Consider the following 13,457-nt stretch of genomic DNA (forward strand, 5'->3'; position numbering starts at 1 on the left):
TTTGTTTTTGGACGCTGCTCACTGGGTTTATCTGTGACATATATACGTAATATGACTGAAATTTGACTGCTCTTGAAAGTTGGAACTTCTAGTTCTGTTTCTGTTGCTAGTGCTTTGTATAGCCTGGGCTCCCAATATAAGCTACTCATCATGAGAGAAAACCAGTGACAGTTGTACTCAGATCTGATGGCACATAGTCAAAAAAACATGAAACTATCACTTGATAGTGATTATCTAATATCTCCAGAGCTGATACATACTGAAGACGACCTTTGTCATTGACGTCTGTTGTTACTAATGGCAGCATGTTCACAGACTGACTGGGAGTGATGAAGGTAATGATAACGGGGGCAAACCAGGTCGAGTGCCTCCTACACTACTTTGTCAGTGAACACCACTGGCAAGATCCCTGTCCTCCTGGAGCTTATGTTCTTGTTGAGGAGGACAGACGGTACACAAGAGGAACAAAGGAAATGTAGAGTGTGTTGGGTGCCAACATGCACTAAGGAGAAAAAGAAAGCAGAGAAAGAGTGGGAAGAGTTGGGGGCAAAGTTTCAAATTTTTAGGTAGGATGGCCAACAAGGCTGCAGTGAGAAGGGACAGTTTGAATAACTACCTGGAGGAAGTAAGGGAGTGCACCATGAGGCTACCCGAGGGGAGAGCTTTACACGCTCACACCCACACCCACGCCGAGCAAGTGCTAACACCCTCAGGTGGGAAAGTGCCTGGCAGGGTGAAGAAGAGGGAGAAGGTCAGTTTGACTGGAGCTGAGTGAACAAGGAAAAGGATAGGAGGAGGAGCAGAGAGATGATAGTGGGTGAGGCCAGTCTGAGGGCAGGTCCTTGTAGCCACATAAAAGGATTTGGGCTTTTATTGTGCGTGAGGTGGGAAGCCACTGGAAGGTGTGAGCCAAGAAGTGACATGATGTGGCTCAAGTTTCTAGAGGATTGTTAGAGCTGCCGTGTTAGAAAATGGGTTGTAGGGAAGGAAGGGCAGAAGCAGGGATATGGGTTGGAAGGCCTGGAGCAGTCTTCCAGATGAGCAACCTTGGTGGCTTGGGTCAAGATAGAGTCATGGAGAAGGAGCTGCTTATTGGATATGATTTGATGGTAGAAGCAGCAGGGTTTACTGATATATTAGGTGTGAGCTGTGAGAATGAGGCTGGTGGTAAATACACATGATTCATATAGAAAAGGACACTGTGGGTAAATATTTAAAACCTTTTTCTGATAGGGATGCATGATGAAAAGGGGTGGAGGCCACTGGAGTAGATGATCAGGGATTCTGAGGAGACAGAGACCACTCAGGGTAGGATGGGCAGTGCTGGACTTGGTTGGGCCTTGAAGAAGGGGCAGCATTCACACACATACAGGAAGACCTGGGGGCACTATGGGTCCTCAAGGAAAGGGAGGTGGCTCTGTCCAGGCCTGTTTGAGAGTTAGTCTGTGTGGAGCCCTGAGTGCAGGCAGTAGGTTTTAAGATTGAAGTGGAAGCAGGAGGCCAACCTGGCCTACGCTTGAACTCCAGATGGAGGAGTTTAGACTTTCTTAAGGCAGTGCGTGTGTGTGTATGTGTATGTATGTGTGTGTGTGTGTGTGTGTGTGTGAGTGTGAGAGAGAGAGAGAGAGAGAGAGAGAAAGAGATTGGGAATTTCAGCCTGGGAGAGTGGGGAGAGTGAGTGATACGAATCTGCATGAACAATTTGCTCCTCTAATAAGCTCGGAATGAGTGCCATTGGTTAATCAATTAATAAATGTTAGCTCAGTGGCCAGAATGATTTATTTAGAGATGGGACTATGTCAACAAGTTATTCTCTATCTCTCTCTGTAGTGTTCCATATTTGCCGATTCACAGATATAGCATATGTAGTATAGTTAGGACACACTATATAGTATAACACACAGTACAATTATATAGATCTATGTATATACTTATTTATGAGAATGACTCAGTTGGCCTCAGTTTGTGCTACACATTACAAATACTTTTCTTCTGATCATGTAGCTGCATTTTAGAAAGCTTTCTCTGTACTTTACAAAGTAGTTAAGGTTTTCGGGTGAATGTTACTTAATTGGTTTTCCATGCACTGTGTCATCGTGAGGTCTTGCCAGCACCCATCCCGCACATTGCTGCTCGGCGTTTCAAGATGCTGCACCCAAGTGCCCCAGGCATAAACAGTATGGCGGAAATACCCTTTTCCCTGTCTGTGTTTGTAAGACAGTCTCTTTCATGCCAGAAGAAGTATTTTGGGAAGATGATTCATGTCACATTTTGGCCTCATTACAGTTTTAAGTTGTAAATGGTGCTGGTTTGCCTGGAGGTGTAAACATAAATTTTATCTCCATATGCATATGGAAAACCTGGGACTGAAAAAGCACTTTTTCTTCTTGAGTTCTGTTTCAGGCTACAAACAGAGAGGTTAACATGATGTTTATCAAAATTCTCTTTTTATTTTATTGAGAGCACGCTGCCAAAAGAATGCCAAAAATCGTGCTTCTGAAAGAATACTGATTACTTGTGGCCCTGCTTCCTTCCGTTCTCCATTTCCGAACACAGATGGAGAAGTTGAAGCACCTAATGTCTTATTGTCACAAGCAGATGATTCTGTAAGATAAATAAACACTGTGCTTTCTCTTTTGAAATAGTGTGAAAAGTGAGAACAGGTGTTAAATTATTGTCTGTAGTTATAAGTAACAAGAGGTACAAGTTTATTCAAAGTTTATTGAGGTGCAGAAGATAAATTAAGGTGAAGCTATTCTGACTAGTTCACTTTGCTTTTTGGTAAATATAGTACTGTTTAAAGGGTATGGCAAACCAGTTACTTGTTCAGTGGTTTAAATGCATGATGGCAGTAGAAATGAGAAGTTACACGGGAGTTCAGCCTGCCTTAAACACAGAACATCTTAACAGTGTTTATAGATTTCTCTCCAAATAAGTAAGTTTTAATAGGGGGGGAAAAAAGTAAGTTTGGAGTGTTAGCCACACTCCAGATTTTTCTCTGACTTCCAAGGAATTTCATATCCTACCTCAAAATTTAAAATTTGACAAAATTATTCTTTCATTTGAAATCACAGCAGTGAAAACAGTATAAAGGAATGACAGTGAATTTATTGTTATTTTTTGCCACATGCCCATTTTGGATGGCCAATTTTTTTTTTTTTAGTAGAATGACACTTTCTGATCTACTGACACAACCAACCCCTTCCTCTCTTGCTTTGGTCATAAAAAAATTATTTTCTAATTCAGCTGTGGGTTGGTGCTAACTATTTGGATCTTTTCATTGCTGCCATTTAAGGAGATTTATTAATCTTTAAGTAAGATTCCTCAATTAGCAATACACCAAATGCATTGTGAGCTCTTCTTTGATACTGAAGTGGTGATTTGAAAAATATTCATGATTTGAGGTGCTTAAGCATCTTTGCCAACTCAGTTAAATCCAGCTTCATGGCAGAATCTGGCCTTGAGTTCCTTCATGCTGTTGGAATCTTCCAACTGTGACAGGTTACATCTACTTTTTCTCTTTTTCTTATCTTGAGATGACCTTTTTTTTTTTTTTTAAAGATTTTATTTATTTGACAGAGATCACAAGCAGGCAGAGAGTCAGGTACAGAGAGAGGAAGGGAAGCAGGCTCCCCGCTGAGCAGAGAGCCCGACGGCTTGATCCCAGGACCCTGAGATCATGACCTGAGCTGAAGGGAGAGGCTTTCACCCACTGAGCCAAATTATTGATTTTTCAATCTTGAGATGGCCTTTTATCTTCTCTGGGTTATCCACTGACTGCGCATTGACTGGCACTTTCAAAAATTCAAATTTATTCAAATTTATTCAAATTTCAAAAATTCAAATTTAGTGGGTCTGGGGTAGGGTCTGAGCACTTACATTAAAAAACAAAAACAAAAGCAACTGAAAAGCTGTCCAAAGATAATTCTGACGTTCTAAAAGGACAACAGGTAGCGGCTAAATAAAGGGCATGATTTGAAACCCAAATATAAATATAAACACATCGCTGAAGTGCTCTGGTTTTGGATGCTGTTACCTGGGTTTAACTGTGACATATATATGTGGTATGACTGAAATTAGACAACTCTTGAGACTTAAGTAACATTTTTGCATTTCATGCTTCCCCTTCTGTCTTCTCAGCCATCATGTACGTCATGGGAGCACTTGGTCCTGCCTTGGGATATTTACTAGGTGGACTTCTTATTGGTTTTTATGTCGATCCCAGAAATCCTGTTAACCTTGACCAGAATGACCCTCGTTTCATTGGAAACTGGTAAGAATTGTTTACTAAATTTTTCATTTCATTTGTTATTAATGATAGTTCAAGTCATAGTATCCCTATAGTTAAAATAAAAATTTCCCCCATGGGAATATGAAAACCAGCTAAAAGTCGCCTAGAAGGGAGTGGAGGGCAGAATAGTAATCTTCCAGAGGTATCTATCTGTCCTAATCCCAGAACCTATGAATGTGTTGGCTTACATGGCAAAGGAGACTTTGCAGATGTGATTAAGCTAGGGATCTCGAGATAGGAAGGTTTTCCTGATGTCAGAGGGGAATGGGCCCTGTATAATCACAAGAGTCCCTATTAGGGAAACAGGGAGATAGGAGGGTCAGAGTAAGAAAGAGATATGGTGATTGAAGCAGAGGTTGAAGCGACATTCTTTGTATATGGGGGAAGGTATCATGAACCAAGAAACACACTCGGGACTCTAGGATCTAGGAAACCCTAGAAAAATAGGCTAGAAGGAAGGCGGTCTTGCCAACCCACATGAGACTTCTGACCTCCAGCGCTGGAAGATAACACATTTGTGTCGTTTGAAGCCACTAAATGTGGGGTAGTTTGTTATAGCAGCAACGGAAAAACTAATGCCAAGGGCTTGGGAACATCAGCTTAACCAGCCTTCTTTAGGGTTGAGGCGCTTTTTGCTATAAATAGCAGAGTGCAGGAGTAGAAGGTGGCTGTGTTGGGGCTTTCCTGTGAACTTGAGTCCTAGCTTTCGTTATCTTTTCTGTGCCTTTAAAAAAATATTTTCTCCCACTTCCTTATTATATCTGCATTTCTACTTTGTCAGCCCTCCCCGAAGGCCCAAAACTCCGGCAAACACCCTCCCCCCCCTCCTTTTCCACTGTCACACTCTTAGTGAATCTTTTCACTTGGTAATTGTTTTTCCAACAGAGTGCTGGAGATTTAGCTGTTCTCTCACTTGCTAGCCCTTAATTGTCTTGCTAAACAAGTAATTTTGGGGACTTAGAATGAGAACTCCAACTTTGGATGTTATGTTATTTATCCTCATAGCCAGGGCTGTGTTTCAGTTCCTCATAATCCTCGACTTGAACGTGAATTATTTCTTCATGATAGCAAGCACTAACCGACAAGTATTGGCTTCCTGAATTCATTTAACACGGATTAGTGATAGGTATACATTGATAAGACATGTTCGTCTTATAGCAAAGAGAATAGTTCAGTAGTAGAAATTGGTGTCAACTGATCACCCTCAAAGGAGTTTCTTAGAGCACTTGTGTTATCTCTGCATTTCATTATAAAATAGCCTTATAACTCGGAAATACGTGGGAATAATGCTTAAGGCTCTCTGTTTTCAAAGCAGTTAAGAAATATTAATTAAATTACATAATGCTCCTTATTTTTATAAGTCTTGCTCTTTGAGGATGGATGTGCTGATATCTAGATGAACCTGGGCTTGTAGAATTTTCCAATCGTACAGAAGGAAGTTCCCTTGTCAGCGTTAGGGGAATAACACAGGAGTTTTAAGTTCTTGACTAATAGTGAAATTTTTGGCCTCAACTACTGTTTTCTTTGTAGTTCTGAAATAAATCAGAGTAAGGATTTTTTTAATTCTCAAAAAGGAGATTAGACAAAACAATAGAAAAGACAGTATGTATATGAACATTTGGTGTACATTTTGTGTTCTATATAGGAGTCCATGAAAAGAACATGGCAATAAGGGAACATCTAGAGGGAGGGAGAAAGGGGAGGAGGACCAGATTGGGGGCAGGGAGAAGGAAGGAGAAAGGAGCTTTAGGCTTACAAGTATTTTATGCTGACTTTTAAAAATTTTCTAGACATCGATCTAATTGGTAACAAAGTAGCGTTAAGAGTACAGACCCCAAAACCATACCGTCCAGGGTTTAAGTCTCTGTCTGCCACCTAATAGCTGTGTGACCCTGAGGTAAGTTACTTAACTTCTCTGTGCCTCAGTTGTTGGTTTGAAAAGAATCCATAAAATGGAAGTAATTACAGCATCTACTTCATAGGGTTGTTGTGAGGAATAAATGAGTCTATATAGGTGGGGCTTTAAATAGTTCTTGCTACCTAGTATGTGCTAGCTATTATTAAGTCCTTTGAATTTAATCCATGTTCAGGAACTTGTATTTATTTTAATGTTCTAATATTAAAAATTGAATTTTATTTATTGAGCAGGTCTGTTTGTAACAAACTTCTACCTTGACCAAACACAGAGTTATTTGATGCAATGCTATTTAATCCAATGCCTAGCAGTAATGATGGATTTTTTCATTAACATGTGCTGAAAGATTGAAGGAAAGAATGAATAATGCTAACGTTTATTGGGTACTTACTATGTGTCAAGCATTCTACTAAGAGCTTCACAAACATTTTTATTTCAGCTTCATATGCTTAAGCCTGCATATATAACAACGATATGTACTCAATAATGTTCCATTTTACAGATGAGGAAATTGATGCCCTGTGATTTGAATAACTTGCCCAAAGCCTCAGAGGCAGTGAGAGCTGGGATAAGAAACCGAGTACAGGCGAAGCTCTTAGTCAGTATACTTAACTGGCCCTACTTTGTGCATAGACTCTGAGGGGTGGTTTGGAAAAGGGACTTAGGGACCCTGGTTTTTCAATTTTAGCTCTTACTGACGGGTCTTTTCCTAACATATAACTCACACTTTCTTTTCTTTCTTTCTTTTTTTTTTTTTTTTTAAGATTTTTATTTATTTATTTGAGAGAGACAGTGCACGCACAAGAGTGGGGAGGGGTGAGGCAGAGGGAGAAGTAGACTCCCTGCTGAGTGGGGAGCCTAGCCTGACTCGGGACTTGATCCCCGGACCCTAGGACCAGGACCTAGGCAGAAGGCAGACACTTAACCCATTGAGCCACCCAGGCTCTTCCTGTCTTCCTCAGCTTCTCTCATGGTCTTTTTGGCCTCATCATTGTTATCATTGTCAATGCTGCTGAAGACCATTGAAGAGTGTGGGCCAGTTTGCTCGGCTTTGAAAAACCCCCAAACTTTTATACTATTTTTATATTATTTTTGTTTATTTTCTATAATTCCTCCCCTCCTTCTGTTATTTACTCTTATTCTGGCCTATATAAGTGTATCTTTAATGTTTGCATCTAATTTTAAGTCAATGGCTCTGAGTGGAGGTGCGGGGGTGGGGCTGAGTACAGATCCACAAAAAAACAAACCCAAAACTAGCTACCATGAAGTGATTGTTGATTTGGGGGCAGGTATTTGTTGAGGTCTGTTATATACATTGTCTTATTAATTTTGATGACTCCAAAAAGCAGTTCACATTATTCCCCTTTCCGATGAGAAGATTGGTTTGCGAAAGTGAAATAATAATTTCCCCAGGATCTTACAGCCAGTAAGTCATGAAGACAAGACAAAAAAAGCCCACATTTGTCTGAAGCCACAGCTCAAGAACTGTCCCCTATATTGTGCTGTTTGTCCTGTTCTGCTTTGGGAACTGAAAGAGTCCAAGGGCCTTGAATGCAGAATTATAAAAAGGGATTCAAAGGTGGTAGACTAGCAGGGGTAGTTTATTAGTAAAGGCCCCATAAGCAGCCAAGTACTACAGGGGCCAGATATGGTCATAGCTATTTTCTCTGCAGACATTTAAAGAATTTTTTTTTTTAAATCTATCTCATTCAGTTTATTTATTCAGTCACTGGGTTCTTGGTTATAATACTGAATAATTAAAATTGCTAGAAGTCTGCCCCTAGCAATCTTCTCAAAATAAAGCCCTTTTCCTCCAGTTGTTTAAAAATCTTTATTTGATATAACTCTAAGTATCTTTGAAAATAGCACACTGGATTATTAATGACTGGTTCATGAAATTATTCTGTCAGTGAAACTGTGACCTTTAACAGCTGATAATGGTACTTTAATAGGATCACTATTTTTTAAAAAATGAATTTTCACTTTGCAATTGATCTGTATTCCTAATGGGTTGAATTTGACATTGATGCTTAGAATGCTGCTTGCGTTCAGGTTACAACTGATGGGAATGTGCTGAGACAGAGGACAGAGTCTGAGCATCAAGAACTTGCAAGCTTGAAGGACAGAGATGAGAGCTGAGGAGTCCTAGTAAGAAAGTGGCAATGCTGTTCTGTGGGATCAGGGGCCTCTCCTTGCTAAGAGAGGACTGAAAGGGGACTGAGAGATTGCCCTTGAGGAATTAGACAGGCAAGAAGCCCAAGGCCTTAACACATGGCTCTAACGCAGGACTAGAATTTGAGTACTACTCTCTGTATTTGCTTCTTAGTCTCTGCAGCTTGGCAACCACAGATGGGTTCAAAGACAGACTCTCAGTTCAGCAGAGCTCACGGTCTGCTTCTCCCAGGAAGTTTTCTGACACCCATTTCCTTTACCTGAACTTTTATAGCATTCACAGTCTGTACCACATGATCTGACACTTAATTGTATACATGCTTGTGTTTCTTGGATTGTTTCTTGTATTTTTAGCTCCCTTACAAGTAGGTTGTAAGTTCTGGAAGGCAACAATCAAATATAAACGTCTTTGGTGGCCCTCATGGTTAAGTGTTGTAAGGACTAGCTAGCTAAGAGGGTCAAAATATTCCTAAGTGCTTGCAGAAAAATATTTGAATGCCATTAACAATTTAAAATACATTTCACATGAGATATGAATTGTTTGCTTCTAAGAAAAATATGTTTATTTTGGTCTGCAAAGCATGCTATAGGGTCTATATTATTTTTCTGTTGTATGGTTATGAGTTGTTTATTTTTTGATTTATTATGAAATGCACATTATAGCAGAGCTAACAAATATTTCAGTAAAATTCTAGTCAGGTGGCTAATTACAATGTTCACTATGGTACTGGTATAATTTTCGGGAGGGTATCTCATTTATAACATAGGGAGGAGTCCTATGTTTTCTTAGTTTGTCCGACGTCCTACTGCTTTACCATTGCCTTGCTTTACAAAAGTTTTCCCTGGAGAATTTTATTACCATGAGCTTCTACTTTGCAAATTTGTTTTCATACCTAATGCAAAAGCCATAAATGCTGCTCACGTTTCCCGATTTTTTAGGTGGAGTGGATTCCTCCTTTGCGCCATTGCAATGTTTCTTGTGATATTCCCAATGTTTACTTTTCCAAAAAAGCTTCCTCCTCGACACAAGAAAAAGAAAAAGAAAAAATTTTCTGCTGATGTTGTTAGTGACGATGACGTTATGAAGGAGAAATCAAACAATAGTGAACAAGTGGACAAAAAAGTTTCTTCTATGGGATTTGGAAAGAATGTCAGAGGTAACGTATATCTTTTGAGTGAATATGTGCACAGTATTTTATTTTGTTTTGTTTTTATTTTTTCTTGTGCACAGTATTTTAGATCAGAGCTACTCAAAGTGTGGACCCCGGTCAGTGCTACCCCACCAAATGTTACTGACCTGTGTATGACAGGATAAGTACTGAGAATTTGAGTAAGCGTTGAGAATCTTTTCAAGAAATTTACAGTAATTTTATGCCTACTGAATCTAGTAATAATAATATTAATAATAAAAACTGGACTTCCATTTTGTGTATTTAAAAAATCTCGTTTTCTTACAATTCACTTTTAATATATTTTACAAAAATATCAGTACATGATAACCTGGAAATCTTAATTTAAAAATGGTTCTTCATTACAGATTGTTTGAGAAGTACTGATTGAGATCCTAAAAATACAGATTTTTATGTATGTCATTTACTGTAATGAGAGATGTCTGATTTCTAAAATACTGCCTTCGGTGATGAATGATTTGTTTCAGAGGCATGGTGCGTTTGGTAGTGTGGCCAGATCCTTGCCTAAATAAAAAACCTACCACTAGACATCAGTCTCATCCAGCAGTGGCTCTGCCAAAGGCTTGTCAGTGGCCATAGAGAAGAGTAGCCAAGGAATGGGCCTCTAAACATCTAGAAAGTTTCAGTAATGTGTACTTGTCTACTTTTTCATTTTTATTTGTCTCATAAACAATGAATTCTGGAACACTGAAAAGAAATAAAATAAAATAAAATGAAAAACAAACAAAAAACAAGGACTTTATTAAAACTAGGTTAGGCAATCTCAAACCTAAGCAATTCAATTATAACCAGGCAATATTTGTTCTGTGTTCAATATATCTGTTGAGTGACAGTAAGTCTGTCTAATGCAAGAAGCCTATAATGCTATGCTCCCATTAATTTCAGCCTATTTCCTAAATTCCCTGAATTGATTTTTTTTTTTTTTTTTTGAAATTCTGAAGCATAATATTTATCAACTGCTTACATCAGTCAGGGTTGTTTTAAGTAAAATTTACCTAGGCACATTATCATCTCACTTTGACTATATAAACACTGAAGCCAAAGAGGAATCTTTCAGGCCTAGAAGGAAGTTACTAATGTATTATGGATGCCCTGTCTACCTCTGAGATCTTACTGTCTTGGGGTGAAGGGCTGCTGACCACTGGTACCTGCCTGAGGGTCTGTAGGTCTTCCTTGCCTGAAGGTCTCCTTTTGTCCAGTTTTCTTTCTGGGCTGGGAAACCTCTTGGCTTCTGCTCGAGGCTGCTATCAAGTGCCAAGGAATTAACACTCTCTCACCCTAACATACAACAGTCTTAACCACTGGCTGATGAACACCCCAGCTTCCCCACTTGATGGATGAGACAGTTCTGAGGTCTATTTCTACATTCCCTGTATCGCACGCCCTAAGCAGTGTTTGCTGAGCCTCCCTGATAAACTGTGTGGACTTGAATCTTTGACTCAGGACCTACTTGTGGTAGGAAGCACACTTAGGCACGAGGGTTCAAAAGCCATCATGGAATTTTAAGATTGTTTTTCCAAATTGAATCTACATACTATTTTATTGTATATCATCTTGTACTGCTAGGGATTTCTCTTCTCCATCTTTTTTTTAATGCTCATTATAATAGATTAGGATATTTTCTTTTAAAGGAAAGAATAAGAGGAATCTTTTAGCAGTGATGGGTAGTTGGTTTCCTTTCTGATTTTCCTGTCAGTGTTTCTGATATATTCTCAACTTTTTCATCCTATGCCTTCATTGTGATGACTGATCTCACTTCTGCCTCTAAATCTCCTGATTAGGACACAGAGCTGGTTCATTTTTTACTTTCACTTGCACTGAATTCTCTAATTGCATCTAGTCTGGAATTTCAAGAACCACTTTCTCCTGTTAGAAAGGAATCCTGTTTTAATCGGAGTATATAGTGCAAATGTTTTGTTGGAAATGATTCAAATGATGTTGATGATGTAGAAACAATATTCAATTAGACTATTTAAAATTAATTCATATTTATCTTATACTTATTGATTTCCTCCAGAATATATAATACCTATCACCTATAGGAAATGACAGTCTAGTATTTAATCTGGTTTTCAAAAGGATAAATTAAATCTCTGGGAGTTATTCAACTGTTGACATAACTTTTTATTACAAAATTGAGATTCACCAGTAAGGCCTTGAATTAAAGAATGGTTGCTAAGATTTCATTTTGAATTAAAGCTGAGTTTGATTCTCAGATCCTTTTTTCCCTTGTCCTGCTTTCTGGAGGAGGGCTCTTCTAAGTCTTTATTTCATATTTGAAATTAGCTTCTTCAGAGAGGAGGTGGCAGAATATCTAAGTTAATAAGTCATACTTCCTTGAAAAAATGATTTGGGCCATGCAAATCCACTCTCTGCCTCCACATTTTAATGATAGACATTGGGAAAATCTGACTCAGTGTTTCTAGATTCTTATTATAAATTATGCAGGAATAAGACTGTTTTAAAACACCACAAAGGAGAAAGTAGAATTTTTAGTGGGTCTGAATCACCTTTCCATAAAGAGATTAGCATTGATTGCATCAAATCTTACCAATAAAAATAAACCTTTAAAATATTTAACTGGATCAATTTTCCTGAGGTTTGAGGTCCAGCATTTTAAAGTCTTCCAAATTTAGCTGGGTATCTTCCTAAATAGAAAACTTTTGGTGGCAGTTAATCATAAGAAACATTTTATTTTTGTGTCCACTTTTAATCTTTTAGCTGCTTAGCATGACTAGTTAGCATAAAATGTAACAGATTTTTCTCTGCTAGACTTTTGTCTGTGTTAGACTGCAATATGTTTATAATCCTAACTGAACAAAATAGTTACTCAGAGAGGATGAACTGATTTAAATAGGCCACTTGAAGTTATGGAATTTTGGATTGTGTTTGTGTTGTCATCATTTAATTTGATGACTGGTCACTCTGTAGAAGAGCTACTTTATACTCTGGTGGAGATGAAGATGAGTGAGCCATGGTTTGCCCTCAGGGAGCTTGTAGTCCATGGAGGGAGACAGGACGAGCACAGATGGAAAGACCATAAACAAGGACAGATGCAACAGTGTGACGTTCAATGGCAGTCAAGGGCACATCGAGTTTAGGGGTCAAAAGAGGTTTCATGGAGGAGGTGGGATTTGTGGAGAACCTTGGCAGACTTGGAAAGTTTCAGTAGGTGGAGGAGGGACAGTTCCAGTTAGAGAGCAAAGGCAAGGTCAGGCTGTGTAGATGTATTTGAGAACGCTGAGCAGGTGTATTGTGGTTGGTGTGGAGAGGCCTAGGAGAAGAGGTTGGACAGTTAAAGCAGGGCCACATTGTGCATAGAGAGCTTGAGTTCTAGGAGCTTTTAACTGACTCTGTGCCTAGAAGGCAGTGGGGAGGTTTGAGCAGGCATTTGGCCACACTCCTTTTAGAGAGGGGTAGGAAGGGAGGAGGGGGCCCAGGTAGAAAGCTGTGCAGAGTCCCATTGAGAGGCAATGATGGTTTTGACTGGCACACAAGGAGAGGACAGTAGTCTGTGAAACTAGGCTCCCTACTTCTATCGGTGTCCCTCTGGGTTGTTTTCAACTCTGCAGCCAGAAGGATCTTCTTAAAATGCCACTCCTCTGCTCACAGCTTTTATGGTCTCTTGTCTCACTCAGAGAAAAGTCTCTTTCCTGTATGACCTCCTAGGGGTAGCATCTGGTCCCTGCTTATCTGTTCAACCCCATCTCCCTCTTGCAGCTCCTTCTGTTTAGTCCACTTCAGCCACATTGGGCTTATTGCTGGTCCTCAAACCTGTAGGCGTACTCTCACCTCATGGCCTTGGCATTTGCTATTCCTCTGCTGGGAATGCGGTTCCCCAGATCCCCTCACTTCCTGCAGGATATTACTCAGAGTCCCTTCTCAGGGA

The 13,457-nt window shown here is 39.5% G+C and overlaps 1 protein-coding gene across 4 annotated transcripts in view; it reads left to right on the forward strand.

Moving 5' to 3' along the window:
• Positions 1-13,457, forward strand: part of LOC111156801 (solute carrier organic anion transporter family member 5A1) — a 128,677-nt gene that overhangs the window by 40,216 nt on the left and 75,004 nt on the right. For all 4 annotated transcript variants that reach the window (XR_002641256.1, XM_022517861.1, XM_022517862.1 and 1 more), the window contains exons 2-3: positions 4,141-4,273; positions 9,318-9,535. Coding sequence is in view for 3 of the 4 variants with exons in the window: in XM_022517861.1 (XP_022373569.1) it covers positions 4,141-4,273; positions 9,318-9,535 (351 nt within the window). In the remaining variant the exon portion in view is untranslated. The remainder of the gene's footprint in view (positions 1-4,140; positions 4,274-9,317; positions 9,536-13,457) is intronic.

This window comes from Enhydra lutris, unplaced genomic scaffold (assembly GCF_002288905.1).
Source record: "Enhydra lutris kenyoni isolate GAN:26980312 unplaced genomic scaffold, ASM228890v2 scaffoldscaffold49, whole genome shotgun sequence".
Taxonomy (NCBI): Eukaryota; Metazoa; Chordata; class Mammalia; order Carnivora; family Mustelidae; genus Enhydra; species Enhydra lutris.